This window comes from Rhagoletis pomonella, unplaced genomic scaffold (assembly GCF_013731165.1).
Source record: "Rhagoletis pomonella isolate Grant_MI unplaced genomic scaffold, Rhpom_1.0 Rhpom_scaffold_00679, whole genome shotgun sequence".
Classification (NCBI taxonomy): domain Eukaryota; kingdom Metazoa; phylum Arthropoda; class Insecta; order Diptera; family Tephritidae; genus Rhagoletis; species Rhagoletis pomonella.
Genome location: NW_023459233.1, coordinates 1 through 27,730, shown reverse-complemented (window position 1 = coordinate 27,730; position 27,730 = coordinate 1). Strand labels below are relative to the sequence as shown.

The 27,730-nt window shown below is 38.2% G+C and overlaps 2 protein-coding genes across 3 annotated transcripts; one reads left to right on the top strand and one right to left on the bottom strand.

Annotated features, from left to right (window-relative positions):
- Positions 1–6: 6 nt before the first annotated feature.
- LOC118751401 (tenascin-R-like) lies at positions 7–17,157 on the bottom strand. Its single transcript, XM_036486223.1, has 6 exons — positions 16,151–17,157; positions 15,680–16,082; positions 962–1,093; positions 699–886; positions 439–625; positions 7–370 (listed from the first exon to the last, which is right to left on the bottom strand). Exons 1-6 carry the CDS (start codon positions 17,065–17,067, stop codon positions 179–181), a joined length of 2,019 nt encoding a protein of 672 aa, XP_036342116.1. The 5' UTR covers positions 17,068–17,157; the 3' UTR covers positions 7–178.
- LOC118751400 (protein O-glucosyltransferase 2-like) lies at positions 2,205–5,363 on the top strand. Of its 2 annotated transcripts, none has more exons than XM_036486221.1 (4): positions 2,205–2,476; positions 2,557–3,472; positions 3,534–3,833; positions 4,903–5,363. In XM_036486221.1, exons 1-4 carry the CDS (start codon positions 2,292–2,294, stop codon positions 5,014–5,016), a joined length of 1,515 nt encoding a protein of 504 aa, XP_036342114.1. In that variant the 5' UTR covers positions 2,205–2,291; the 3' UTR covers positions 5,017–5,363. The 2 variants fall into 2 exon arrangements, with proteins under 2 accessions (XP_036342114.1, XP_036342115.1); XM_036486222.1 differs by having other exon boundaries at positions 2,332–2,476; positions 2,553–3,472.
- Positions 17,158–27,730: the final 10,573 nt, after the last annotated feature.

Sequence of the window (27,730 nt, the reverse complement as noted above, 5' to 3'; positions counted from 1 at the left end):
TGCACAGGGTGTTTCAACTGAACTGGAAAATGCCTGTCTACATGAAAAAAGTTTCATTTTTAAAATGCCACTATGCTTTTAAAACTATTTAATTTGAAACTAGTTTGCGGTTGATTTTAGGTGCTTTCAAAACAGTTGTCGTTCTTGGCTACAACTTAGCGCCTCGAAATAGGTTAGCCTATGACGTAGATACTGTACTACCCATAGGTTGAGGGGCCCGAGGACGAATCATCATGGTGGCCTTTTTTAGTGTGTAGTCCCAACCGCGCCAGCGGAACCAAACAATGCCTTGTCGTGCTGTTAAATCTTGCGGATCATGCAAGTAAAGACCATTTAGGCCACGACCGCAAGACTTCCACCACCAGCCGCCCTAATAAATACGCAAAATATAACGTATTATAATTTTGAAAATACACTTAGTATAAGAAAAATCGTCACCTTGAGCATGCTAGCACAATTCAGTGAGCTGCGATCATTGTCTCTATTGTATGTTGAGAAAGGACTATTGTTGGAACCGTACCATGGATCATTGAGCGAATCGCCAGCATTTCCTTCATAACCATCGATTTCCAACTTGTAATAATCAGCTTCCGAGTGGATTTTGAAATGCGAATATTGTGCATATCTTTAATAAAAAGTTTGCATTTAGATTTTAATTTGTGTAAGCCCGTTTCCAGTACATAAAATTTTATAAGTACCTCTTATTGCCTTCAAAGTCCTCTAGCTCAACACGCAGCGCATAGTCCTCATTATTGGTTAGCATATAAATGTTCTCATTACCTAGCCAGAACTCCTTCGCTGGATCGCCAAAACCATTTTTGTAGTCAGCCCAATCACGATTGAAGTTCTCACGCGGCTCACCGAAATCATCTCGCCTTTGAATGACCTGAAATAAAAGAGAGCAAATGGGTTGTTAGTATTTTTTTGAGATTTTTGTTTAAAATTTCCAATAAGAAATTACCGTCCAGCCGCCATCGGTAATTTCTTGCTCACAATAGACCTTTAAGAACCAATAAGTAGTGCCACGGATTTGCAAGTAGAATACTCCAGACTGCCTCATACCAGCGTTAAGGAGGTCAACACAAGAAAAGCCCTAAAAGTAACAAAAATAATAATACAATTTTTTAAATATTTCTTTCAAGAATAATAACAAAAATTTCGTACATGGTATAAGCTAAAATACCCGACTCTTTTTATTTTGGTTATCGTCTGGCAACACTCACGTCAGATGTAGATTTTTGCTTATTAGTGTTGTGCTGAGTCGGTACTTTAAAGTATTTATCGATACTCGGAACCGATTTAAAAAGTATCCAATACTTTCGACACTCGGTACCAAGGCGAATTTATAAAAGGTGGTGTTAAGCCCTATATGTAATACTTCTATATTGGCAGTAAGCTAGCTTCCCAATGTGAAAGCATTTCGAAATCAAAGCGAGACAGTCTAGTACCGTTTTTGTCAATATATTGTGTACGTGAGTGCGGTTTTTGGGTGTTTGTTGTGTACATGTTTATTTATAAACGTATGTGTTCCTTTTCTTTCGAACGTGTTTATTGATATATCTGTACTGTAGTGTTTTCGGACGGTACTAGCTCTTACTACCAATATAGGAGTATTACATATATGTGTTAAGCTTAAGTTTGTCAAGAACGCAGAACGTATACTTAAACCCAGTCTGTTGTATACGCAGAATTTTGTCTATTACTGGAGCCCTCAGTGTTGCTTACTACAGTGTTGCCATTCATCAATGCCTTTTCATAAACTTACCTTCTCAACTACAATTTTTCGTGCTATAATAGATTATAGCTAAATATAAACTACTTAGTTTTCAACAAAAAACCTTATTCAATAGTAAATTTCAAATATTTTAACGTATTTGGTATAGGAACCTATAACTTTTTTACCATCTGCAAAACTGACGAAGTGGCAACCATCTATAGAAGGAAGACATCAGCAGACACGGAAAAATTTAAATTCCGCAGATTTCTGCGCTACGGGCTACAACTACAGAAAAAATTACATGGCGCTCTGGTAAGACAGATCGTGTCAGCGATCGCATGTTGCTACTGGATAATTTGTAAAAGAATACAGCTTATTATAGCGAACGTTTAATGTATGTATGTATAGAATCGGTACTGGGTACTGAAAAGGAAGTATTGGGTACCGAGTATAGTGTAACCGGCAATTCAGCACATCACTATTGCTTATCAGCGGCTGTTTGCTATTTGTTTGGAACTTTTTGTGAACGCATATCTACATAAAAAATTTAATAGATAGAAGAAAAGGTCGTGAAATGTTGTTGTATACCTTTCTACCGGCTGCAATATTAACATTTTCCGATTTGGTTTACTCATTTGAGGGAAGACGGATAGTGGATGCAGAAAAAACGCTGGTGTGGGGACCCGGCTTGAAGCCGGATGAAGTTGTCTTGCCCGCACGTTATTTCTTCATACACGCAGTGGACAAAAACGGACGCAAGTGAGTGGCATATTTTGCATAATTAGTGAAAGTTTACACTCGTGTGTTGAGTAATTAATTTTTTTTTGTTTTCGAGGCAGATTTGAGCAATCGCCCCCTCAAGACTTTCAAGTGTCTGTCAAAGGCAATTCACCGCATGGTAAATGTCGGTGTAACGTGAATCTAATCGATCGCGGTGATGGCTCTTCAATTGTGCGCTACACCATTGCCGACTGGTGCGATCAAGTAGAGCTAGAGGTGCGCTACAATGGTTCGCATGTGGCGCAATCACCGTATGTCATATACAATAAAGTGTATTCAGAACGCTGTTACTGCCCGCAAGAGCTAAATCTCTGGATGTTGCACAATAGTTGTCCCTCCTATTTGGACGATAAACAAATCGTTTGGGACTTACATTCGTTCAAGCGTGTGAACTTTAGCGCTATACGCGAGAACCTTTTAAGGCGTTACAACCAACCAGAGAGTGTGTCGTTATGCCATTATGTGGTAAAGCAGCAGCAAGTATGGCGTCAATGCTACGGAAAGTACACAGGATTTAAAATGTTCATGGACGCTACACTATTGGCGTTGGGACGTGTTGTTATGTTGCCAGATATGGAATTCTATTTGAATTTGGGAGATTGGCCGCTTTCGAAGAAAGGTGGACAACAGCGCACCTCTGGCCCGTACCCGATATTCTCATGGTGTGGCAGTGATGACTCGTATGATATAGTGCTACCCACTTACGATATTACTGAATCAACTTTGGAAAATATGGGACGTGTAACTTTAGATATGTTGTCGGTGCAAAAGAGCGAATACCCTTGGGACATAAAAGAGAACAAGGCATTTTGGCGAGGTAGAGATTCCCGCCGGGAGCGACTCGAATTAATTGAGCTGGCGCGTAAATATCCTGAACTGATTAATGCATCACTCACAAATTTCTTTTTCTTCCGCAACGAGGAGGACAAGTATGGCCCAAAAGTTCCGCATATATCGTTTTTGGAGTTCTTTCGGGTAACTTTTAGTAAATATTAGCAACTTAATATATGTTAAAATGTTAAATTGTTTCCTGTAGTACAAATACCAGTTAAATGTGGATGGCGTGGTAGCTGCCTATCGCTTTCCTTATTTGCTTGCCGGTGATTCGTTGGTTTTCAAACAGATGTCTACCTTCTATGAACATTTCTACAGCAAGCTAACGCCTTTTAAACACTATGTGCCCTTCAAGCGTGATTTAAGCGATTTAATTGAACGTCTACAGTGGGCCAGAGAAAATGAAGACCGTGCGCGTGAGATCGTGGCTGAGGCCCGTAAATTTGTGGAGAAAAACCTGATGCCACAAAACATATACTGCTATCACATGGCGTTATTTAAGGTAAGCGGTACTTAATTCCGTTTCATTTACCATGAAATAATTATACCCGAGCGCACTTGTGCACAAGGGTATTATAACTTTTTTCACATAACGGTTGTTTGTAGCATTCAAAACGAATCGAGATAGATATAGACAAATGTATACATAAATGATCAGAATGAAAAGAGAAATCGATTAAGCGGTTACTGTCTGTCCGTCCGTCCACCCGTCCGTCTGTGCACACGATAACTCGAGTAAAAATTGAGATATCTTAAAGAAACTTGGTAGTGCACTTCTTTCTGGCGTAGGACGGATGGTATTGAAAATGGCACAATCGAACAATAACCACGCCTACCTCCCATATAACGGTAATTTTCAGTAACTACTGAAGATTATTCACTCAAAATTGATATTAAGTTTTAGACGAAAAATAAGAATATTAAAAATATATGGAAAATGGGCGTAGCCACGCCCATTTATGGTTACATGTGTATATCTTGGTAACCGCTGCCCACATCCCATATAACGGTAATTTAGAGAAATACGAACTCTTTGATAAATCAGTAAATATTAAAGCTAATTTATTCAAAATTTATGCTTGCAACAATTCTTTACCAAGAAACACGTTTATGATAAAATTTATTTTGGAAAATGGGCGGGGCGGCGCCCACTTATGATCACATATATGGATCTCGGTAACCGTTCTACCAATTTGTACCAAACTCGGTGTGGTTATCGTGCTTGCCACATAGAAGAAAAACGTTGAAAATTATTGAAATCGGACAAAAATTACGGCCGCTTTTCATATAACGGTAAATTTCAGAAATGCTGGAAACTTCAATATTTCGAAATTTAAGGAGGCTAATTTACTCAAAATTGATACACCCCGGCTTACCATGTAGCGGTAGATTTCGGAAAGGTATTTAATGTTCGGCTCCGCCCGAACTTAGACTTACTTGTTTTTTTTCCAATAATTTTTTTGCATCACAAATTACGTTAATATTTCGACTAACAAAAGCATCTAGTCCATTTTATTATATCAAAGAGCCAATATTCCTTCAAAACTAATTTTGCTGTTTAACTCTTTTAGGAATGGAGCAACCGTCTCGTCTCACCTATTACCGTGTTGCCTGGCATGGAGAAGGTCGAACAGGTTTTCACTTGCTCTTGCAAAGAACCGCCTTACCCTAGGGATGAGCTCTAGACACTTACTCAAGTCTGCGCATACGATTTTTCGCATTTATTGATTTCTGCTTTTCATTTCTTTCTACCTAAACCTCACTCTCATTTTGTATTTTTTCTCTTTTTTTCTTTATAAGCCATAATTGGCTCTTTTCACATTCCATACTTTACCTTAGACGTCCTTGCTTTCGTTACTTTGTTTTTTGAATAGCGGTTAATGATGGTAGAAAAATCGCATATCACTGCTTTTAGCTTTTAAGGACAACTATGCTTGCAGATATTTGTTGGTTTTAGAAGGATGTCGAAAATATGAAAAGGTAGATTTGTTTTCTACTTTACAATTAAATTATTTTACAGTAAAACGCTTTCCTTGTACCCAACTTAGTAAACAAGTATTATAGCAGGGTATCTATTATATAAAACCCACACCGTAGTTGCTTAGATATAGGCTTTGTTTCATTTCTTTTCTAGCAGATAACTATCAGGAAGAAGAAGAATGAGAAAATTGAAAGAATTACGCTCACAGAGAGCGAAGTAACGAAAAAGTAAAGAAACGCAAAACTAGCAGAAACTAGCAAGTAATCAGCTGGTCGGTGTATTTGACAATATAAGTTGCGATCCCGTACGAGTCCGGACTAGTCAGAAATAGTCAGAATCAGTCAGATTTTACTGGAAATCGATCCCGTACTCGGTTCTCTGACTATTGAGAGGGCAAAAAAGAGAGTTAATACGGTTCTCTCTCTGTCAGAAGTTACCAGTTTTAGTCCGAGAATTTTTTGCTGGTAAATTCTGGTAAATGTGTCAAACGATCTGCTGTAGTGTGTTTGGCAACTAAATTGTAAACAAAGGAAAAGTGCACTCTGCTAATTCATGTTGAAAAGTATTAAATTACTTGCTTAAGTGGATTCTAATGAATTTGAAAGTATTTTTGGTTATTTACATGTGTGAGCAGAGTGTGTTTACATACAAAATAAGCAAAAAATGTTGAAGTTGACAGAAGTTACCATTTTTTTACTAGAAAGCGATCCCGTACTGTTCAATGTTACTCTCTCGCTCTGAGCGAATTTTTATTTTTTGACAGTTTTACTAGTCGGAGTCCGGGGAATACGGGATTGCACCTAGAAAATATAGAAATAGAAATTTTGACAGCTGCTAGTAAAAATTTTACAGGAGAGCCAAAAATAGAAGAGCGCAAGAACGAGAGAGAGCAGCTAGTTTCTGCTAGTTTTTTTGAGTTAAGGAACGCTTTCCAGCAGAAATTAGTGATAATTTGTTATAATTATCTGTTAAGAAACAAAGCTATAGCTTTCTGCTCAACTAACATGCCTATATTCCGCAATAACGACATAATTCAAAAAACAATTAGGGGATTCCCCTAAACTCGTAAAGTCACGAGTAAACTCGTAAGTTTACGAGGCTTTTATGGGAACGCTCCCTATGTGAAAGGGTGTAAATACGTTCGTAAAGTGACAGTTTGACAGATCCACCAGGATTTTGTGAAGCAATTTTTATTCCGTAGTATTTTCCATAACATCCCGCCGGCTTGTCTCTATCACTCTTGGCTGAAATACAATTAAAAATGCCGAAATTTATCAGAAAACCTAAGTCAATAAAGTTGGTAGATGAAATTCATTCATTTTATTCGCTTATTATTTTTTTCCTTTATTTTCATTATTTTATCGTACATTTTAGGAAAAATTTTGCGGCCCCTCGGCAACACTGAAGTTTACGAGGTCGTTTGCGCATCAAATTTGCTTCGTAATTTTTCGAGGGGCTCGTAAACTTAGCTCCATACAAATTTTGACAGTTCTTTTACGAGGATTGTAAATTTACGAGCTTTACGATGCTTTTACGAGTTTTTTTTGTGTGGGGTTTTGGGTAATGTTGGCAGGAAACTGAGTTCCTTAAACGCCAGGTTATTCCTCTGATTCTGTAGTTGAATCTCTTTTAGCTACATGAACGCGTAGCAACAGAAGCTCTTAATGAATGCGCCTCGGTTTGCGCAGTTTGATGCTTCTTGATCAAGTGAGCTTAGTGTGCTTTAAAAAAAAAATTGATAGTTGAGTGATCTTGCTATAATCCCAATTGTGAAGTATATCATAAAAAATTGATTCTTGACTGAATATTGTGAAGTCCTCTCGAACGTGCCTAAGGAGTGGACATTGAAACGTCTGGTGCAGGTAGCTGTACTTAAGTCCACATCTGCAGATGTTGGAGTTCAGAACCTTGATCCTACACAGGTATTCCCTGTCATATGTATGTACATCCAGCAAGTATACTATTTAAAGTTTTTGTTTCCCTAGGTTCAAGTTTTTTGCTATAGAACCACGGTTGTTGTTGGTGTTGTAGCAGCATACAAATTCCCCAAAGACTTTTTGGGGAGTGTTGCTGGAGTGACAGTCCTTGGCCAGATATAAATCTGGGTCGTTCCGGTTACGTAGACCCGACTGTCGTGGGAACGATAGAACCACGGTCTTTTCGGTTTAGTGGGGAAGATCTGTGCAAAGAAATTGGGTTTATTCGCAGTCTTCTTCAATTTCGTTCCGTATCTTACTGCGTGCTTGGTCTTTAGTAAGTCTAAAATGTAGTATGTTATTTGAGTTAACAGCGTTTTTAGCTACCTGATCGGCTCTTCCATTTCCTACGATTCGCTTATGGCTGGGTGTCCAGATTATTGCTACCCTGTCAAAGTCTGCCTCACTTATTAGGATGTGGATCTTTACAATTAAATGGTTTTGGTTGGATTTTTTTTTTTTTTAATAATTGGCAGGCTATCAGGCTGTCCGAGAAGATTGCATCTTTTCCATATCTTAATTCTCTAGCTAGTTCCAAGGCCTTCAAAATGGCTATGGTTTCACCAAAGCTGGAAGAAGCGCGGAACTCAAGCTTAAAGTTATGCTCCGTGTTGTCTTGAGGGTTAAAAATTGCAATCCCTGTTGTGCTGCCGCCCACGGATGCGTCCGTAAACAGAATTCGAAAATTTGCATTTTCGTTGTCGTGTATCAGTTGGTGGTACGCATATATGTAATACTCCTATATTGGCAGTAAGAGCTAGTACCGTCCGAAAACACTACAGTACAGATATATCAATAAACACGTACGAAAGAAAAGGAACACATACGTTTATAAATAAAGATGTACACGACACATTTACAAAAACGGCACTCAAGTACACAATACATTGACAAAAACAGTACTAGACTGTCTCGCTTTGATTTCGGAATGCTTACACATTGAGATGTTAGCTTACTATCAATATAGAAGTATTACATATATGGTGGTACGTCACTCGAGTGGTTTCGTCCGGGAGAGTTGACTTCTCGTCCTTTAAGGTCTCCGTGATTATATTTACATAGTTGGTCGGTATCGTGGTGTCAGTTATGTTTAGTTCGTCGAAGATGTGCCTGAACCTGTTGAAAATGAGACTGTAACTAGAGTTAACACTGGGATTGCCGTAAAGCTGATCCCTGAGGGATTAATCAGTCACAATATTATTCATAATTTCTTTTGCAGTGAGCCATCTTGCTCTTTCACTGGGCGGGAGTTCATTGGCTAAGGCGTATAATAGCGGGATAGGGGTTGCTGGGTTTAGCCCAAGACTTCTTCTGCGGAAACTTTTCTGGTAGGTCTGAATTTTTTTATTGACGGTCTTTGCTCAATTGGTCATTGCAGTACGGCTGAATTCAATTTTACTTTTCACTATTGCTGGATTTCCATTGAAATGACAAAAAATGTATGCCATTTAAAATAATGCCATGTGGAAATGAATAATGCCATGTGGAAATGAACTTAGTGACTATTGTTTTAATGTAATGACACGATTATTTTTTAATGCCCGACTTTGTCATTTGTCATTTTTGCCATTTAATGCCTGGTGGAAATCCAGCATATTGCTTTGTAATGATTTAGAGAAACTTTAGGATGTAGCCCTGCTTTAACGGCCGTGATACAGTTAAACAAATTTGAATTTTTTTGAGATTTTTTTATAACCTCAGAGTAGTGCTCACTGACAGCTTGGGAGGCGCTTATTCGCGTCCCAAGAAAATTTATGAATTGTGTTTGCTCCAGAGTTTGATTATTGCAAGTCAGGTTGAAAAGTTTTTTGGTTGCCCATTGCAAAATACATCAGTTGTTTTCTCAAGATTTATTGTTAGATTTAAATCATCGCACTTTTCCTAAATGTGTTGATTTTGCTCTGTAAATTTGCAAGCGATTGACCCAGGTCTTTATGAGCCGATAAAAGAATGAAATCGTCTGCGAATTGGTAAACTTTGGTGAAGATTTCTCCAATATCATGCCTGGTGTCTGGTGTATACGTTGAACAGTACCGGAGACCGACTGCTGCCCTGAGGCAACCCATCACATATTTCTGTCCACATCCTCTAGAGCTTTCCTAAGTTTGACCAGACTCACGCAATTGTATGCATTACTAAATTTGTTATTTTAAGACCTTCACTTTTCAGAGTTCTAATGTCATGAAGCAAACAATTTGTGCACACCGTGGCAGATTTCCTTTTCCTATACACGAAGGAGTAGTTGGGGAGAATATCGGCCTCCTCTAGCATGTCCGTGAGCCTATTTTTAATTACTAAATTAATGCATTTCAGGAGGACCGACAGCAGGGCTATGGGCATGAAGTTGGTAAAATCATTTAGGTCTTTGCCTGCTTTCGGTATGGGCACAATTCTTATTTTGCGCCACTTTTCCGGTATCTGGTTTGAGAGGAATGCGTTGTTTAGAGCGGTACGTAAGTTGTTTAGGGATTGTTCCGGGAGTGCTTTTAGCATTTTATAGGTGATGCGGTCCGCACCTCCTGCCGACTGTTTTTTCTTTTATTTTTCAGAACATCCTGAATTTCCGGGAAGCTTATTGCCAGTTCATTTTCCGGTACTATTTCTTTGTTAGGTGCTATATCGCGATTCGAGATGGGGACTAAGTTTTTTTTAGATGTTGGAGAAAATTAAGATTATTGCTATAAGACCACGCAAAACCGTTCCGGGCTTGAAATCACCTCTCATAGCCTTTACGAATTTCCAGGCTTGTTTGGTAGTAGGGTCATTGTTCAGTTCTTCAACTTTACCTTCAAAGCTTAGTATTTTTTTGCTTTTTTTAACTTGCTCCTTCCACGTTTTTTTTGTTCTAAACACGCTTCAAAGTTTTGTGGTGTTGGGTAGTTCTTACATTTTTTAGAGGCATATTTTAGCAAACGAAAGGTTTTCGCTAAGGTTTCGTTCCACCAAGCTTTGGGAACTATGTTGCCCTGAAGGGTGTATGTGGCTGCTACTAGCTCCTTATTAAATTTAGAATGAATCTCCTCTATGTTCGGCTCCAGTTCTAGCTGTCGAAGTTCCAATTTAAGCTTATTTTGTGCTAAAAAGCATTTCTTATGAATGCTAATTGCGGTAGACTCAATTATGATAGGAAAGTGGTGGCTTCCCCCCATTCTTGTTGGGTCTGTTCTCCATATAAGCGGCACGTTACAGTTGGTGAACGACAGGTCTATAACCGATCCATTGGGAGATAAAAAGTTGGCTTTAAAGGTCTGAGTTCTATCATTGAGGGCCCAAAAATTGTGCTCAGAAATTATGTTAAGAAGATTTCTACCCCTACACGACGTGATTTGATCTCCCCACGCCGCTGCTCTGGCGTTAAAGTCAATCAGGACTAGTACATTTTGAAAATTTTCAAGAAAAGTGAGAAGACTAGAAATTTAATTTTTGAAAGTTTCTGTGGGAACAGATCGAGGAAAATAAGTCGCGCAAATGACCGAGTTAGGTTTTAAGTTTTTAGTTTGAATTACCACAATATCTAGATCTGACACGAACGTTAGTTTTCTGAATTTAGTTTTTTTCCTCAGAATGATTGCTACCCCATAAGTACCCATAAGTTCTGTTTTTTTTTTTTCTATTATGCTAAAATCTATAATGTTTCTGTGGTGCTGCTCATTTGAATGAAAAATCTCACTCAAGCAAGCACCATCAAAATTGTAATTCTTCTTCTTCTTCTTCTTTATTGGCGCTGTAACCGCCTAAGCGATTTTGGCCGAGTCCAAAACAGCACGCCAGTCATTTCTCTTCTGTGCTAACTGACGCCAATTGGAAATGCCAAGTGAAGCCAAGTCCTTCTCCACCTGGTCTTTCCAACGCAGAGGAGGCCTTCCTCTTCCTCTGTTACCAGCATCGCGGCCCGCGTTGAATATTTTCAGAGCAGGAGCGTTTCTGTCCATTCGAAGGACATGCGCGGAGCCGCTGAATTTTTTATCGCTGCACTATGTCCATATCGTTGTAAAGCTCATACAGCTCATCGTTAAATCGTCTGCGCTATTCGCCATCACCAACCCGTAAAGGTCCGTAAATCATTCGCAGAATCTTTCTCTCGAAAACTCCAAGAGCCGCCTCATCAGATGCTTTCATTGTCCATGCCTCCGCGCCATACACTAGCGTAGGCATGATGAGTGACTTATAGTGTGATCTTTGTACTTCTCAATTGCCTACTCAGCCCAAAGTAGCACTTGTTGGCAAGAGTGATTCTCCGTTGGATTTCAAGGCTGACATTATTATTGGTGTTAATCCTGGTTCCCAAATAAACGAAGTCGTTTACTTTTTCAAACTTGTAACTGTCAGCAGTGACGTGGGTGCCAAGACGCGTATGCTCTGACTGTTTGTGTGATGGCAGGAGATACTTCGTTTTGTCCTCGTTCACCACCAGACCCATTCGCTTTGCTTCTCTATCCAATCCCGAGAAGGCAGAACAGACGTAGCCCTTGTTTTTACCGATAATATCGATGTCGTCGGCATACGCCAGCAATTCTACGCTCTTGTAAAGTATTGTGCCTTAGAGGCTCAGTTCTGCGGCTCTTATTATCTTCTCAAACATCAGATTAAAAAAATCACACGAAAAGGAGTCCCCTTGTCTGAAACCTCGTTTGGTATCAAACGGCTCGGAGAGGTCCTTCCTATTCTGACGGAGCTGGTGGTATTGCTCAACGTCATTTTACACAGCCGTATTAGTTTCGCGGGGATACCAAATTCAGACATCGCGGCATAAAGGCAACTTCTCTTCGTGCTGTCGAAAGCGGCTTTGAAATCGACAAATGATGGTGTGTGTCGATCCTATTCTCGCGGGTCTTTTCCAAGATTTAGCGTATTGTGAATACCTGATCTATGATGGATTTTCCAGGCCTAAGGCCACACTGATAAGGTCCAATCAGTTCATTGACGGTGGGCTTCAGTCTTTCGCACAATACACTCCATAAGACCTTATAACCTATGCTTAGAAGGCTGATTCCGCGGTAGTTGGCGCGTATGGCGGGGTCGCCTTTCTTGTGGATTGGGCAGAGCACACTTAAATTTCAGTCGTAATTATTTAGGTAAAATTCTATTCTATTTATGCTTGCTTTTAGCGATTGGCAATTATATTGTAAGAGTTTAATTTGTGTCAAGGTTCGGGTTTGAAGCTCTTCTAATAGCTTTTCAGGCCTGTATACGACCTCTTCCGCTACTTTCTTTTTTGGCCTTTCCGCTGACCTGTCAGCTACCCTGTGCACTATTTGCTATTCCGTTCTGGGCAAGCGAGCTACCGCACTATACTTGATTCTAGGTGACTTTCTATTAATCTCACTGCCCCTGTTTTTGGCGATTTTGTCCTCGTTTGTTAAGTCTAGGAACTCCGCTTTATCAACTGCGAGCATATTAAACCGATTTTCGTTGCTAGGGAAGTAGGCTTGGAGGGTCTCCCTCCTGGAAAGTTTTTTTACTGCGCGTATGTAGTAACAGACTTTTCCTTTTCCCAAACCTCACATGACTGCTTGTCGGAAGCTGTGTGTGTCGTTCGCATTCCCACATAAAATGCATTTCTTCTCACAGGAGTTAGAATCACAGCTATTTCGCCCACATTGAACACACCTTTTCTTTGTTTTGCAGGCATACTGCGTGTGGCCAAGCCTTCCGCAGTTCAGACGCTGCCTTAGAGGAGGTACATAGAAGTCGACGTACAGTTTTGTGTAGTCAAGTATGATATACTTTGGAATTTCTTTATTTGCAAAGCAAAATTTCTCTGTGGTCATGGGGACAAATGTGTTGTTTTCAGCCTTCCGCGTGAACCGCCTGACTGAAGAAATGGGGATGCTCGAGATCGTGTTGGCCTTTAATTCAATATCAGTATATGAACTTGGTATACCCCTAACTACGCCATAGGGTTCTAGGGCCGTTTTCGAAACGAAAGGCCTTAATCCCGTTGCCTTGATTTTAGAATTTAACAGAAAGTTGTTTACAGTTCTTAAATGTAATTTTATACAGACTTTTCCCTAACGCTTCAATTAGGTCCATATCTTTGATACGTAAATGTTTAATCGCGTTAACCCGTTAGTAATTTTTTCATTTGGTATTTCTTGGCATTTAGCCGTGTCAATTAGTACGAAAATAGCACCTGCAAAGTCGGAGGGGTACATAACCTCATTTGCTTGATTGTTCGGCTTGTTGTCCGTCGTCACTGTACTGTTTTCTGTGTTGTTTGCCGCCAACGCTAGCGGTTCTCGACATTCCGTTACCTTTCCGTTGTCTGTCACTTCTTCGTATTCTATTGCCATTTCATTATCACTAACACTATCACCCTCATTGTTACTGATCTTCCTCTCACCGGATGTATTCAAGGAATGCCCGAATCTCATGAGCTCATTATTTTTTAGCATTTTCTCTAAGGTTTCCTCTGCTTTTTTTAACTTTTTCCCCTCACCCTATTGGCTTTCGAGAGGGCTTCCACAGACCCTGCAGCCGGCGACGCCATATCAGCTTTGGCTTTTTTTGCTGCCGTTGCCGGTAGTCTTATGCTTATAAAAAACCACTAATTAACACAAGTCTGTCTACACGCACTTCACAATAATATAATTATAGCAAAATAACTCACCAGAGCCGTTTATCACTTCTTGCCGTAATTTAGTTGTCGTCCAGATTAAAGATAAGCAAAAAACCCAAAAGCGAAAATGGGCATTTGTTTGTCTTTATGCTATAAGCGTTCCGCTATAGCATAGATATGTATGATACTAAAAGAACTAAAGTTACTGTACTTAGCACTTCAGAGTGCCTATGCGCCAGAAGCTAACACAAGATAATTATCGCTGCGCCAAACACGTCCAGCCTCGTTCACCGACGAAAACGAAGTCCCCCTTCACGAGTTTAAGGGAAGACCTTAAATAACTAAGCGTTACTGTTAAGTTGAGCATGTCTCTAATCCTTGTCTAATCCATGCCTACACCTTACCACTTACTTTAGTAAGGATTGTACCTGCATTAGACAAGGACTATAGGCATAAGTACGGTGACCATATTAACCAACGTAAAATAAAGGACAGTTTTTTTTCAAAATGATTTGGGAATACGTACATAAAACTCGTATGATAAAAGTTCCGTACCCATATCTTAATTTAAATCAAATATTTACAGTTAATTGTAATATTTAATTGTACAAGTTCCCCTGTTGTAGCCAAAAATGAAGCCAAATCCTTTTCAAGGACTTCGCCATCCCTTCAAAATTTGGAATTTAATGTTCATAATCCACCGAAACCTTAATTTTTCAACCAATTTTTACCAAAAAGCAAACAAATAAATATTTAGTTTAGAGAACATTTTTTATAAAATTTAAAATTTTTTTTTGTTTTTTTTTTTTGTTTTGGGAGAACCGTACAATTGTTATCAACTAGTTTTTTTTATGTAACATTTATTAACTGGAACAGGAGAGTACATTTTCTTCAAAAATGTTACTTTTTCTGCATTTTGCACAAAAAATTTAATATAATCAAATAAAAATTCAGAAATCAGGCTTAACTGGTCTCTTGCAAATATTGTAAGCTTTCATAAAAAAATAAAAATTAATCAAATGAAATGAAAAATGAAGGCTCCAGTGAATTACGAACACTAAATGCCGGTTTTGAACCACTAAGCAGCAGGGGGTTTATTGTTCTCTTTCAGTGGAACTGGAAACTCAGCGTGCAACACCATCCTGGGCACAACTTTCCCTGTGCTTTATAGAATGTACAAAGATAACCGATTAAATAGAAACCCTTAGGTGAGGTGCGAAATAAACTGGGGAAGGTTTTCATTATATTTTATAAGGGACATTTTTATTTTTTATATTCTCCGTTAAAAAATACCTCTGAATAATGCAGAGCCGATTTAAAGGACAGTTTAAGAAATAAAGGACAAAAGGCGTCCTTTATTTTGAAAAAAATTATAAAGGACAGGGGGTTAAAATAAAGGACTGTCCTTTAAAATAAAGGACGGATGGTCACCGTAGGCATAAGCCACTTAACAGCAGTAAGGGTTTTAATTTTTCGAATTTTGAATTATGTCGTTATAGCACCGGACCATCTAAAAATCTAAATCTATAGAAACTCTTATCTTAAAAGAACAAACATTTGTATTGCCATTTTTACACGTTTTATACTTTTTTAAGAACTTCTTTTTTAAGTAATTTTTACGAGCATATAAACGAAGCCATACCAATTTGTATGTACTTAAATTTCGCATGAGATAATTTAGTTTTAAACATTTATATGAAAGTGAAATGTATTAGCAAAATTTTATATCGTCTAGACTATACTCAAAACACAAATTTGTGAAAATTAAAAAATAAATATTTATATGTATGTGCAATGTTGTAAATAACCGCTCTATTATTATTTAAACTCACCTTTATGTCCTTTAGCGTAAGTATGTCGGTGGTGAAAGTGGAATTCACCACAGACGGCTTATTTTTCACGCTGGGGAAAATGATGCCGCCTTTGCGTGAAAGTGGCTTTGCCGAAGTCGATGTAGTTGTGGCTGCTGATGAAACCACGGCCGATGAAGCACCCGTGCTACCAGCAGAATTAGCAGCAATTTGTGCCGCGGTGACCGTATACGATGAGACAGTTGGTTGGCTGGCAACAGCTACCGGCGGGCTGGGCGTAGTAGTGCCCGCTGTAGTGTACGCACTTAGTGAGGCCGTTGTTGCGGCCACAGTAGGCGGTGGCGCAGTTGAGGTGCCCGTTGCGCTTGTGGAAATCGGAGTGGTGGGCATATTCGTCTCGGGGTACTCATCGATGACGGAATAGCTGTCAGAAATGCAAAATAAAAAAAATGTAATCAAATGTCCAAATACACCAAGCCCTTAAATATTTACCGATTGGGATCATATTCGACAAGTCGATCGATAGTGGGATCCATCAGCAGCTCAGCTGGCACTGGTCGTTGCGCCAGAAGCTGAACATCGTCCTCCTGTTTCTTCAGACGCTTCTCAACCATATCCAGGTTGTTGATAATTTGATTCGTTTTCGCCTTTAGATCGTGATGAATCTCACCAATAGCCCGCTCCTGTCGCTGCGTCTGCGTTAGCAAGGCATCGGACTTGGGTAGCAAGTCATTGATAACCGACGACTTTGTGCCCACCACAACATCCCACACTTCGTCCATTTTCTCTGAAACCGAAACCATCGGTCGTATTTGCTTCACCAACGCGTCGATCTTACTCGATTTTATGATCGGTAACGACGTCGTGGTGGCATTCAATGCATTCAACTGCTCCTGATGATCCACCACCGCCTCATGTATATCACCCACCATACGCAACATTCGCCCCACATTCTCCGATACAATATTTATGTGAAATTGTAGCTTCTTGTCGATGTTGTCGGTAGTGTCCCGCAATTCATTCAATTCCGAGGACACGTGATTCATCACCTCGGCATTCATTGCCTTCGTTATCTCTACCACATTCATGCTGATCGGTTTTTTCTCACTCGCTTCTACATTAATGTCGTCCACTTGCAGGAAATTATTATCGATTTGTGTTTTGAGCACCTCAAGCTTAGTGTCGATATCGCTAACCTTTTGATCGAGCAACAGCAAGCGATTGTCCAGATGCTCTGCCGTGGCCATATTGGCAATACGCGCCGAGCGGCCACCACTGCCATCTATAGAGGATGCATGTATATCGTTGGTGATTTTATTATCTAGCGTGCGCAGCTTGGAGATGACGGCATCGGTTTTGAGTAAATTGTCCGCTACACGATTGTCTAGAGCTTCCATGCGCTTTACCATGTGCTCGACCGATTTGTCGAGGCTATCGATACGTTTAAGTTTGCCCTCGAGCGTCGAGATAATCACCTCGAATATGTTGAGAAGCTGTTGTTCTCTGCAAGAAGAAAAATTTTGAAAGCAGTGGACATTAGTAAAAACATCAACTGAAAATCGTATGCATACGGATATATGTACATTTTTTTTGAATAAAAATTCCTAATACATAACTATACAAGATTTTTGTGAAAATTTTAGAGGTCGTTAATTTTTCGTTGAGAAATTTCAATAAAGACAAGAAGTGGAACCCCGAAATTTGTCTTAGAGTCTGGGTCTAAAAATCAGGCGCAATTTCGCCATAGTCGTGTTCTCGATGAACTTATAGGCTTATAGGTAGGGCACAACCATGTCCTTACATCGTTGGATTTATGAAAGTACGTTGGGTTGAAGGTTCCTCTTAATAATAGAGGCGTCGAGGTGATGCAAAGTACCTGAGGAAGGCAGTAGAATATCTCACCAAGGTTCTCAATTTGTCCATCGTCCTTTCATGATTTCAGATATCTGGAAAACAGGAAGAGTCGTGTCACTGCTTAAACCCGGGAAACCAGTCAACGAAGGAGAGTTGTATCGTCCGATAACCTTTCTTTCCCTGGTAGCAAGGACACTTGAGGCCTTGCTACTTCCGCACTGTATGTACCACCTGACCCCAGTGAGGCATCAGCACAGGTTCCGTAAAATGCACAGCACAACAAGAGCACTTAGCGCCATAAATACCCAGATAACTTCGTGCCTGAACCGCAACCGCCCCTGTGTGGCAACCGTCCTAGTAGTGTTGGATCTGTCAAAGGCGTTTGACATCGTCATCCACTCCACGCTAATTGAAGACATTTGGGCTCCCTACCTTCGACAGGGACTTGAATTTTGGTCGGCGAATTATCTGAGTGGTCGACAATCACCAGCTATTTTCAGATACCAAACCAGCAAACCGAGGAAAATTAAACAGGCATCCGGGAATTGAATCGATGTCCTGTAAACGGTTATCTCTTAAAACTTTCTCGCTTCTTCACTGCCAGAAGGCTAACCCTCTCGCCTACGAAATCCTTGACAACCGTTTTTAACACCTGGATGAAGGAGGCCAGACTACCTTCGAATTACCATGGATAGTCTGTCATTGACAGGCCGGATCTAAACTATGAAGCTACAGACATGCTGGAATACGGCATGCCGGACCGCAACTGGATGCCTTATAATGTCGCTACAGCACTACGAGGCTCAAAATCTCCCGGTGAAAGAGCGCAAAACGATTCTCTGTAAGAAGTTCTGCCATAGACGTGGACATCCGTTCTTCGACTCGGTACCCATGGAAGGAAAACGAGGAATGAACTACTGGCGCAACTTCGCAAAGGAGACAGGCAACTAACAGGGTTGTAGTACAAAATAAGAAGAAGAAGAACAACATAGTAGGCTTAGGGCAAAGGCACCCGCGATTAGTTTGCGTTATGAACCTTGGTGAGTTTTGAACGAATAATTTAGAGATGTCTATCATACTGTGGCGTGGTAGAATAAGATGCGATGACGTAACCGGAAATATTTTAGAAATGGAATCAGTAAAAATATGAAACATTCGATTTTCAGTCAGCAGCAAGCAAAACATCTGAAACTTGTCCGTATATAAAAGTAAATTGCGAATAAAAGCCGAATGTTTCAACCGCTTCAAATTGCAGTTTGAAAAGTAATCAGAAAATGCAGTGCCCAAAAAAGTGCGTTTTTTGCTGGCTTTTATAAAACATATTTGGTTACTTACTTTTTAATATTTTGGTTTAAACAATTTGCGAGGAAAAATTCAGGTGTTTTTATGTATCACCATGCACCACTTCACTCAATTCCTTTCGCCAACAATTTGTTTATATTTACAAGTATGAAATTGCCACAAAGAACCAATAATTAAGTGCTATAAAAATTAATAACTGTCGCAAGCTAAATAGTTAGGCACAACAGTAGTTTAGAATGGTCACTTTACTGCTGACCACAGCCAACCGTTGTGTGTCAGCCAAAATTGTTATGAGCCATTTTTGACTAATTACATATTTTGCCTACGGGTGCGAGTAAGTATGCCACATTCACGCATCAACGCAATGCTCTAATTATGGAGCTTGGCCAATTGTATGTAAATTAACAGAGCAATTAGTTTCGAATAACGAAATATCAACATTCAAATGAAGAAATATCAAAAAATTAATAACTGTTATTAGTGAGTACGCAGTTGCTTTTTTAAAGCGTAGGCATAAATTAATATGTTGAAATGAACCTTGCGCATACATTTAAAATATTGCGAAAATTTAAGATGAAAAACTATTGGATTTTATTTTTAAAGTTTGCTTTAAAATTGAAAGTAGCTTACCTATATTAGAGCAACTGCAAATCTATAAACAACAAATTTGGCATAATTTCGGTTTTGTGTTGGGATTTGAGAATGACCATTTCCGACTTATTCAACAGCCAGACTGGTTTTACAGTTTATTTACTAAAAGAAAGATACGAAAAACTGAGGAGCCAGATATGAGTGCGAACTTCTAAAACAATAGTGCTTCTTCTTAGTTTAAGCAGACATTTTTTGTTACGCAAATCATTGATTGAATTGCACTCAGCACTGAGTCGAGCTGACTCTCAGAAGTGTGCCTACGCTCAGACCCACTACTAAAAAAATATGACCCACACTTTATCGGTCGACGAGTCGGGCTCTCTTGAAATAGATGAAGATGTATGGACGTGCGCACACCACACCAACTTAATCGTGCCCGTAGTTTGAAGTGCAGCCCGATTGCGTCCAAAGTAGAAAGTTGCCAACAATCGGCCGACTGCTTGATCAGCAAGGCGCTCTTCTACGTGCGAACACTGCAGACTTTATCGGCCACCAACTCATCGATAAGGGCTGCCATCTTTGCACAACATTTTAAAGAATGTGCTATAAAAGGAGTATTAAAAGATACTTATGTAAATAAATGTGCATAAATATGGTATTCGTCCGTGAAAATTTGTACCTCCTAGTTTCTCGTGCTTGTGGCCGAAAGCCAGGCGCTACTAATTATAGACGATGCACTTCATACCTAAAGAAGTTGGCAGCCCTGTCGTCGATATTTCAGCAATTGCCACCGATTTAGTCTGAAGTGTGAGCGCCCACCACCAACCTGACTATTTATCTTGGTTAGTGGGCGCACCTACAGCCCAACTCGATTAGATAGTTGGTGGCCGATAAAGTCTGAAGTGTTCGGGGGTTCCTAACATCCATCTCCAGCTCCAACTGCCTTCCCTGACTCGTTAAGTGCCGGATCAAGGTGTCATATCAACGCCGATGCGCGAACGGAGTACCTCGGGTACCAGGTACAACGAATCTCCTGTGCGGTGGACCACTCCATTTTTACGCCACTTATATATACCCGAGCTTTTTTTTACCAACACTCTTGTTTTGCCTAGTTTTGATAACATGTGTTAAATGAATCTGAGGCGCTGGAAATTTCCACAGAGGTTGAAATTGAAGCTCAAACCTTCATCTAAGAGAACATAACACTGGCCAGCAAAATTTATATTGACTAAAATATTTCAGCCGATCCTTAAAGAATTATTCTGCCTTTTTCTGAGTTTCGCCTGAAAAAAAAATTCACCCGAACAATTTTCAGCCACCCATAGAAAATATGTACATGGAAACGAAAAGTGAACCGGCTCGGGGAAAATGAGATTAATGATAAGGCTAATTATACATTTAATCATGGGATATGCGACTGGGTTTTCCGAGGCCCATTTTGTCTTCGAGCAGCCGCAAAATTTTTTCCTTAGCTCTGGGCGTTGAAAAATTGTATGCCTAATACCGCTAATATTTTCCAAACATGACGAAATCAGCTTAAGGTAATTTGTTATTCATTTTGTAGAACAAACCTGAACTGTTTAAGTATCAAGGTGGTAAGTGTATCTTCTGGGCCTTAATTCTTTTGGCAGGTGTTGCGCGAAAGTGGCCCATTTTTTAACCCGCAAATATTTTCTTCTATTCTATGAGTAGCAAAGAATTGAAATATATATCGTCGTTTGAAGTACTAAACCATGTATCAAGAAAATGCAAACCTTCGTATGTGAGGTTGCCAAAATTTTAAAAACTTGTATAAAACTTCTCTTATTTCAAAATGGTTCTCTCTTTTATGCCTACTTATCTCTTCTTGTAATGTCTAAGTATCGATATTTTAGTATGAATGGAATGATGCCAGGAGCTTACGGTGATCAAATATCTTTTTTAGCACAAATGTGAGTTACGAGGTTTTGCAGAACCACGATACGCTGTTTTATATTTTATTTTATTTTTTTATTTTATTTTATTTTTTATTATATTATTTTTATTTATTTGTGTTTATTTTATAATTTTTTTTTGTAAGCTTTAACTCCTATTCAATAAATTTTGTTGTTAAAAACAAAAACCACAAAAAAAATTTTTGGCGCTTACAGTTTTTTAACCCCTGAAATTTTCATCGCTCAAAGAGTTAAGAGGTAAAAAGATTTTCACACTGCCCTACTTGAAAATTGTGTAAAAGCAGCTAAAGGGAAATCGGGCAATAGCAAGTCGTAAAAATATGAAAGACTTAAGAAACGAACTTGGCTACGTACTATCGCAAGTTCGTTTTGCTGTGGTTGTGCTGGAAATAAGATGAAAAAATTTAACTTCAACGACAAGTATAATTGAAAATCGTTTTAAAATCCTGATTAAAATACCCTTTTTCTTTACAAATGCAGCAATTTTGTAAGCAATTCTTATGCGAATACAAGTTTAATGAAATAAGCTGTACCTAAAAGTTTTTTCAAGATTACAAAAAAAAAATCACACCTATTTAGTTAGAAATGCACAGATTTTCTCGTTCAAACATCAAATTCCCGCTTGATTCATTCAAAGCTAATATCGCCAATCGGAGACACATAGTATTTAAAAAGTTGTGTTAAAAAAAAAAACAAATAAATAAAATCTCAGCACAAATTTCGCACAATGCGTCAACGTGATTTATGTACTCAGCTGACCTCAAACTGCTCCTTTCTTGCGTATTCATGTACATGTCGCATAGAGCACACTTACATGCGATATAGTTACATTTCTAGATACATTTCGTTACATGTGCAACACATGTACTGGCCATGTTGTCAGCAGTAGTCATCGTGTAACCTATCCGATTTTTCGGTTGCCTTCTTTTTTTTTCTCTATTTTGCCATCAACTTTTTTCATTGAATATGCTTTTCGTTGCACAGCCAAATTAAAAAAAAATTTACTTTATGGTAGCAGACGAGGTGTTAGACCCCGCATGTTAGATGTCTCCTAGTAAGTGTGCTGTTACATGGGAGAATAGATACTCGTGCCATAAAATATGTGCTCCTAAAAATCGCACTACAGACATCCATATATACATATGTACTCGTGTATACATATGCATATGTGACACCCTGTGACAGTGACAACTAACAGGCGAATAGCCGCAAAACCTTAAAACACATTCATTATAGGCTTGGTGTTGTCGTGCGCATTTTTATGTGTGTTCGTAGTTGTGTTTACTGTTTTTTTTTAATATTTCTTTTTCGCATTTTTTCTAACACATTATTTATGCAATATTCATCACTGCATTTTTTGCTTTAACAAACATAAATAATGCATACATTTCGCTGGACGAAAGGGTTACGCTAGGGGTCCGGCTGCTGAGTTTGTCAATTAGTTGTGGTACATTTACGTCAGAGTAACGGGAGTGGAATCATTTTTATTTTGCTTGAAATTTAATGCTTATTGAGATATGTACATATGTACAAGAAATAAGAAAAACTTATTCTATAAAAAATTTCTTCATTAGCCTTCCAATACACATACATACATATATTGTATATACATCTATGATATGAACGTGTCTTTAATAATGAGACTAGCTTACAGACTGAGGCCAGCGATAAGACTAAATTGTTTTCATGTCCCAGTAGATCGGAGAAAAAATTCCAGCAGATCAAAAAGTTTTGCTGCAGATCTGAAAAGATGGTATTTAGAGATATACTTATTTACATATGTATTTGCGTCGTCAGGCATTAAAATTATATTTCCAAAACGAACTTTAAGAGAAACGTTCGAAACAACTAGAATCTCGAGCATGTGCATTGAGTATATAAATAAGAGCAGACCATTAGACCCTGCAGCCAATAGCTTCGCGAGGAACAGTTGAGCGATACAGGGAGAAGAGGAGAGACGTACATTGCAAAAATGAAGAAACGAGAAACAGAAAATGTGAGGCGAAGGGCTTCAAATGCTGCCAGACAGGACTATGGTTCGAAAATTCTATCAGAAAATAAGTTAGGAATGGAATGGTGCTGGTTTCTGTAGAAATGAAGATGGAAATTTTGTAAAAGATGCCAAAAATACACTAGAGATGTGGAAGAAACATCTCTAAAAATAGGTGGCGCATTGATGAAGAAGAACCTCAATGAAGAACAATGCAAGCATTGATGTAAGCAACACACTCGTTCGGCTCTAATTCTAACAGAAAAGGCGACCGTGGACGATAGAGTATGGCGAAGGTGGGTTGGTCAGGATTAAGATTAAGATTGTGATTGAGGTTGAGATTAAGATTAAAATAATTGTTCATTATGGCTATTCGTGTTAATGTCATCAGGCCTATACCCTGTCCGATTTTCAAAACGAGATGGTGGCAAATTATAGATGGAGATGTGTATTTTTTCGAAAAGAGTAGCAATTTGTTAAAAAAATAAATTCAAATTATTTAATAAGTTAAATTAATTATTGAAATATGGGATTTGATGCACCATGTTGATGTTTTTGAAAAAGGCTTCATTTCTTAGCTACATCTACCACTTGCCTAGAAAATTAAAAAATCAAATTCAATTTAAATTAAGGCAAATAGGTAATTGAGGTATGTTTTAACAATATTAACAAATAAGTTTATTATTATTTTTAAGAGGGTTGCCACCTGGCATAAAAGACGAATTTAAATAAATTATACACAAGTGCCGGTAAGCGAAGTACTTTTCGTACAAATCGGAGAAAACCTACTCAAAATCAGGGCTATTAAAGGAAAAGTTTTGCTAAGCGGAAATGCAGCTAAAAGCGAAAATTTTGTACAAAATTTATTTCATGAAGTAGTATTTTGGAAAAATTGTGCACGTAAGCGGAAAATGCAAGTTATATGAAATATTAAAATATTGGTGTCAAACAAAAGAGTGTCAAGACATCTTTAGTTTGAAAATTTAGAATATTTTGGGGGGAGTTTGAAGAGAGTTGCCCCCTTTTAAAAGGTTAAAATTCAAAGTATTTAATAAAATAGCCACATGTTAAAAAAAATCAAGTTCAACTTGAATTGCGGCAATTAGGTAATTCAAATATGCATCACACTATGGGTATTAACCTTAAGAGGTTTAAGAAGATTTTGGTTTGAAAATACTTTTGAAGAGGGTTGCCACTTGGTTGAAAGATATGTATATATATGACATAGTTAAATGTGAGTATCAAACGGAGGGGTTTTAGGAAAGATTTAGTTTGGAAATCCTATATGACATAGTTAAATGTGAGTATCAAACGGAGGGGTTTTAGGAAAGATTTAGTTTGGAAATCCTTTTGATTAATGTAGTCACCTATTCGAAAAGCCATACTAACTACGTATTTACAGTATATTCTGTTTAGCTGCCTATTCGCTTAGGTGCATTTTCCGCTTACGTATATAATTTTGCCAAAATACTACTTCACGAAATGAAATTTGTACGAAATTTTCGCTTTTAGCTGCATTTCCGCTTAGCAGCCCTTTTCCTTTAACAGCCCTCCCTTTGAATAAGTTTTCTTCGATTTGTACGAAAAATACTTCGCTTACTGGCAAACAATTTTTTTGAAGGTGCTTTTTGCTTGCCAGAAGCAAATAATAATGCTCCTATAGCGACTTTTGTTAAAACGCCTTATTCGCATTAAATACTTTTAAAAAATTTTCATGGAAAACAGTATTGAAACAAAATAAATCACAGTTTAGTTTTTCCGCTTAGTTGCACATTTCACTTAAGTGCACCAAATCATTTGCAGTGCAAGTAAATGCAACTAAATGGAATATAATACGGAAGCTAATGCGATCTGCAACGTTTTTCGAATTTCAAAAACGATATGTCAAATTAAAATACTTGACCTGTAGATTTGAAATAACGATTTAATTTCTGAAGTTAGAATTGTTTTGTCGGTACAGGGTGATTTAAAATTACAGAAATTGAACCATGCGGGACTTCTCTCCACGCAGAAACGGATAGACGGATTTAAATGAAATTTGGCACATGAATCGCTTATAACTGTGACTACCATTTGAAATATCATCCGAGAGATTATACAAAATCTCAAAAAGTTCGACGGATCCAAAAAAATATAATTCTTTTAAATTTTTTATCAATCCCAAAAAAAATAAAAAATAAAAATTCACCGTAAAATTTTGGAATTTTTTTACACATAAAAAAATGTAATGTTCCATTATCTAATATATAAAAATCACGAGTCACGGTTTTAGTGGTCGAAGTCCACCTAAACGGCTAGACCGATCTTTATGAAATTTTTTGTGTATATATGGAATGTATGTGAATCGGGTGGAAAGTACATTTGATACCGTTAGGTACAGAGGGCGTGGCACCTCCCGTACAAACCGATTTTTCCATATTGCTTATCTCGGTTCATGGTAGAGTACTCGAACGTGGCATGGAGATACATATATGAAAACAGTCGCATACTCATGGAGAAAAATTACAGTTTTTGGAAAAGGAGGCGTGGCACCTTCCATACAAACCGAATTTTTCATACTGAATATCTCTGGAAGTCTTTATGGTAGAGTAATGGAACTTGGTATGGAGATATATGAAATCAATCACATGGTCATGAACAAAAATTGGGCTGTTAGAAAAAGGGACGTGGCACCTTCCATACAAACTGAATTTTTCATACTGCATATCCCCGAAAATGTTTACGGAAGAGGACTCGAACATGGTATGGAGATATATGAAAGCAATCCCATACTCATGGGGAAAAATTGTGGTTATCGGAAAAGTAGGCGTGGCACCTCCCATATAAATCAAATTTTTCATACTGCATATCTCTGGAAGTGTTAATGGTAGATTACTGGAACTTGGTATGTACAAGATATATAAAATCAATCGCATAGTCATGAAGAAACATTGGGGCTATTGGAGAAAGCGGCGTGGCACCTCCCATACATGGTAGAGTACCATACATGGTGGAGATATATGAAATCAAACACATACTCTTAGATAAAATTGGGGCTATTTGAAAAGGGGGCATGGCGCCTTCAAACGCACTGAAACTATTACATATCTTTGTATGCATGTACATTTTTGTTAGGTTATTTAAGACGGCAATGGAAATATGCCTTCTGACAACCACCAAACCGAATATTAGAAGATAAATGCGTCACTAAAAATCATAAACGTGAACTGTTGGTGAAAATGTTGGACCAAAATATTTCAATACAAATAATTTATTTTGGGCGGGACGAAGTTCGCCGTGTCTACTTATAAAACTCTAAAAAAAAAATGTACAACAAAAAAGCTATGTAGACCGAAGTTCAATTGCTCGTTTATTGTTCCGTCTATAGCAGAGGTCCACGTAGGGGTAAAATTTGCGAACCTGTAACGTATAGCCCAGCAAAAGATTTCGAAGGGATTGCATCTGTATTGCAGAAGAACATTTTAGATTACACTAGCAATTACCCGGCGTGCTTCGCTGCGCCTTAAATGTATTTTTGTGTTGTAACTCTCCCCCTAAGCTCTTATGGCCTCATTTACAAAATATTTTTAAAGAACTTTATGAAGTTAGATTTAAAAAAATCGATCTATGAAGCATTGTTTATTTTTTTTTTGAGTTAATATATTTTCGAAGGTAATTAGAAAATATGTAAAGAACCGACTTTCTCTTGGAAATTTAATTTATAATCTTATAACTGGAGTCTACTATCGCACCCTTTCCTCAAACGTGTATTGATTCAATATTCAAATAACGTATATTTATATAATTTGAAAAAATCTCCCTACTATACAAATATGTACAGCAATATTAAATAATATTTTCAAATGTTGTGAGAGGGAGTAACAAAACAAAATTACTTTTAAGGCGCAGCGAAGCACGCCGGGTATTCGCTAGTGTCACATGAAATTAACTGAGCAAAGTACAATGAATAGCTGTTAAACAATGGCACCATCTACTTTAAATGAAACATACTTATTTTCGTGGGGGATACTCACACACCATATACTTTTCTATTGAAATTTTTCCTGAATTTTCCTAGCTATAAACCTCCAACGAATGCAAAACCGTGAAAATCGGTTCGTGCGTTCTGGAGTTATAGCGTCAGGAAGGAAAACCCTACTTATTTTTATATTAATTTTTATATTAAAGAAGATTAAAGAACTGTCCGCATTACTCAATTTTATTTTTCACTAAAACGGTATTCATGAATTTTTTAATTTTTTTTTTATTTGCTTCCGCATACTTTTGACATAACAGCTTTCATTTTATGCCGATATTAAACAAATACAGCCTAAGTTTACCCGGGTCCTCGTTTTGGTCTGTATCTCGTGACCCAAGTCACCCAGCTATATGAAAAGTGCTCAATCTTAAAGCATTCATGAA

What these genes read in the sequence shown, in the direction of transcription:
- LOC118751400 (XM_036486221.1), top strand. Translation starts at nt 2,292, where the DNA reads ATGTTGTTGTATACCTTTCTACCGGCTGCAATATTAACATTTTCCGAT. An exon ending in CGTTTTTGGAGTTCTTTCGG is followed by an intron (nt 3,473 to 3,533) that starts GTAACTTTTAGT and finishes TGTTTCCTGTAG; the next exon opens with TACAAATACCAGTTAAATGT. An exon ending in ATCACATGGCGTTATTTAAG is followed by an intron (nt 3,834 to 4,902) that starts GTAAGCGGTACT and finishes TAACTCTTTTAG; the next exon opens with GAATGGAGCAACCGTCTCGT.
- LOC118751401 (XM_036486223.1), bottom strand. Translation starts at nt 17,067, where the DNA reads ATGGTAAAGCGCATGGAAGCTCTAGACAATCGTGTAGCGGACAATTTA. An exon ending in TTACGCTAAAGGACATAAAG is followed by an intron (nt 1,094 to 15,679) that starts GTGAGTTTAAAT and finishes TGTTACTTTTAG; the next exon opens with GGCTTTTCTTGTGTTGACCT. An exon ending in ATTGTGCTAGCATGCTCAAG is followed by an intron (nt 371 to 438) that starts GTGACGATTTTT and finishes CGTATTTATTAG; the next exon opens with GGCGGCTGGTGGTGGAAGTC.